Source organism: Octodon degus, unplaced genomic scaffold, assembly GCF_000260255.1.
Source record: "Octodon degus isolate 3935 unplaced genomic scaffold, OctDeg1.0 scaffold00123, whole genome shotgun sequence".
Taxonomy (NCBI): Eukaryota; Metazoa; Chordata; class Mammalia; order Rodentia; family Octodontidae; genus Octodon; species Octodon degus.
Window position 1 is genome coordinate 6,926,298 of NW_004524699.1, and position 2,235 is coordinate 6,928,532.

Sequence of the window (2,235 nt, forward strand, 5' to 3'; positions counted from 1 at the left end):
GGGGCTGGCTGGCATGTGGTGCTGGGGGATTGAACCGCGGTCCCTGGGCTTTGTTAAGCTTGTTCCAAGTGGGTGCTCTAGACCACTGAGCCATCTCACCAGCCCCTATATTTTATTTTTAATAGGCTTATAGTTTTAAGTCACCAATCATCTTATAATTCTTACATAATACATGATGTGTAGGCTGGACATGGTAGTGTTCACCTGTAATCCCAGCACTCAGGAGACTGGGGCAGAATGATGGCTACAAATCTGAGTCCAGCCTGGACTACACAGTGTGTATAAGGCCAGCCTGAACTATAGACCAAGAGCCACCTCCCCTCAAAAAATCAAACCACACTAAACAAGCCATGAGCTTATATACTTATTCATGTTTGGCGCTGGGACTTGGAATCGAACTCAGGCCCTTGCGCTGCGAGGCAGGGGCTACGTCGCTGAGCTGCACCTCCAGCCTGATAAGAGCTTCATGTCAATGTGCTTTTTGGCCTATGAGCTCTACTTGTTACAGAAATTGCGCAGGATGGTCTCAATCTTGCAATCTTGCCTCTGCCATCTGAGTAGGGGGATATACAGGTTAAACGACTAAAATCAATAAAGTGAATTTAAGAGCAAATATAAATTTTCCTCTAAGCCTTTCAGGATCCAACAGTTAAACAGACACAATATTCCTGCGAAAAAATAATATAGTTGCTCATGAAACCAGTACCTGTTCTTGGTACCAGTAACAGGGGATTTTTCTGCATCATCCTGAGAGAATATTGACGAACGCATTAAACACTATACCCCCACACAGCTGTAACGTGAAACAAGCATTACTTCCCCCAGACAGGGTCACTGTCACATGACAGCACCAGACACTTCAACTCTGCAGCCGCCGTGTTTTGTCTGGGCTCTCAGCTTTACCTTGACCGCCTCCGGAGCTGTGGGGGTGGCGGGAGAGCAGGCAGTGCTTCGGACAGGAGACCGGGGGACAAGTGAGGGCTGATCTAGCACAGGAGCCGATCCCGAGGATGATGTCTCAGAGGGAGCGAGATTCTCCTGAGTGTAGGGGAGGACGTGCTCTACCACCCATCCAGAGTAAGCAGACAGCTTGGGAGGAGACAGGCACTCTTCTAGGACATCCTAGGGAGGAGGAGAAGAAAGCTGAGCTCAACCTGCACGCTCACCAATCTAACAGTAATCCACCATGCACCTCACTGACCATCTCCAAAGGGAATAAACTCATCCCAAAGGCCTGCAGGGCCTTTGCTGACAGCTAGAGATGGGTAGGAGGCAGCAGTTCTATGCACACACCCACAACACCTGCGCTTGGGAGGCCGATGCAGGAATATCACCATGAATTCAAGGGCAACCTGGGCTACCTAGTGAGACCCTGTCTGAAAACAAACAAAACAAACAAAACAATCACACACAAAAAATTCTAGTTGAACAACTCCAATTATAAAAACAAAACAATGTAACCAGGAGGGGTGGTACATTCCTGAAATCCCAGTGGGAGAAAACTAAAATTCAAGCCCAGCCTGAGCAATTTAGGAGACCCTGTCTTAAAATAAAAGAAAGCTCAGGGCCAGCAAGATAGCTCAGCAGACTAAGGACCTTCTTAGGCAAGCACAGGGACTGGGGTTCAATCCCCAGTACATGCCAAGGCAGCCCTGTCCCCAGGCACACTAATCTGGCCTCAGAGATCGGGCGTGGTGGTGCACGCCTGTAATCCCAGCACTGGGGGGGGGCTGAAAATAGGAGGATCACTAGGAGTCCGAATTGCATAGTAAGACCCTGCACAAAATACAAAATACATAAATTTAAAAATAAATAAATGAAAAGAAAACTGGGCATGGTAGTACACACCTATAATTCCAGCACTGTGGGAGGCTGAGGTGGATTTAAATACAAGCTCCAAACATACCCCCTTCCCCATTTTTTCATCTTTTTAGTTGATTTTTTTTTTTTTTTTGGTGGTACTAGGGATCAAACTCAGGACCTTGTGCCACTGAGCTATCTCTCAGGCCCCTTTTTGGTCTTTTTGAGACAGGTTTTTACTATACAGTTCAGGTTGGCCTTCAACTCACTTTGCGGCCCAGGCTGGCCCCGAACTTGCAGCAATCTTCCTGCCTTAGCTTCCAAAGTGCTAGGATTACAGATGTGTGCCACCATGGCTGGTTAGCAAGACCCTTTTAAAAAATAAAAATAAGTACCAAATAAATAAATAAATAGGATGGGAATGTAGCACAGCAG

At 47.0% G+C, this 2,235-nt stretch overlaps 1 protein-coding gene across 1 annotated transcript in view; it reads right to left on the reverse strand.

The window, feature by feature from the left end:
* Gle1 (GLE1, RNA export mediator) overlaps nucleotides 1-2,235 on the reverse strand; it is a 59,562-nt gene that overhangs the window by 32,282 nt on the left and 25,045 nt on the right. Inside the window, exon 2 of the mRNA XM_004640479.2 lies at nucleotides 904-1,122. Within this exon, the coding sequence (XP_004640536.1) occupies nucleotides 904-1,122 (219 nt within the window). The remainder of the gene's footprint in view (nucleotides 1-903; nucleotides 1,123-2,235) is intronic.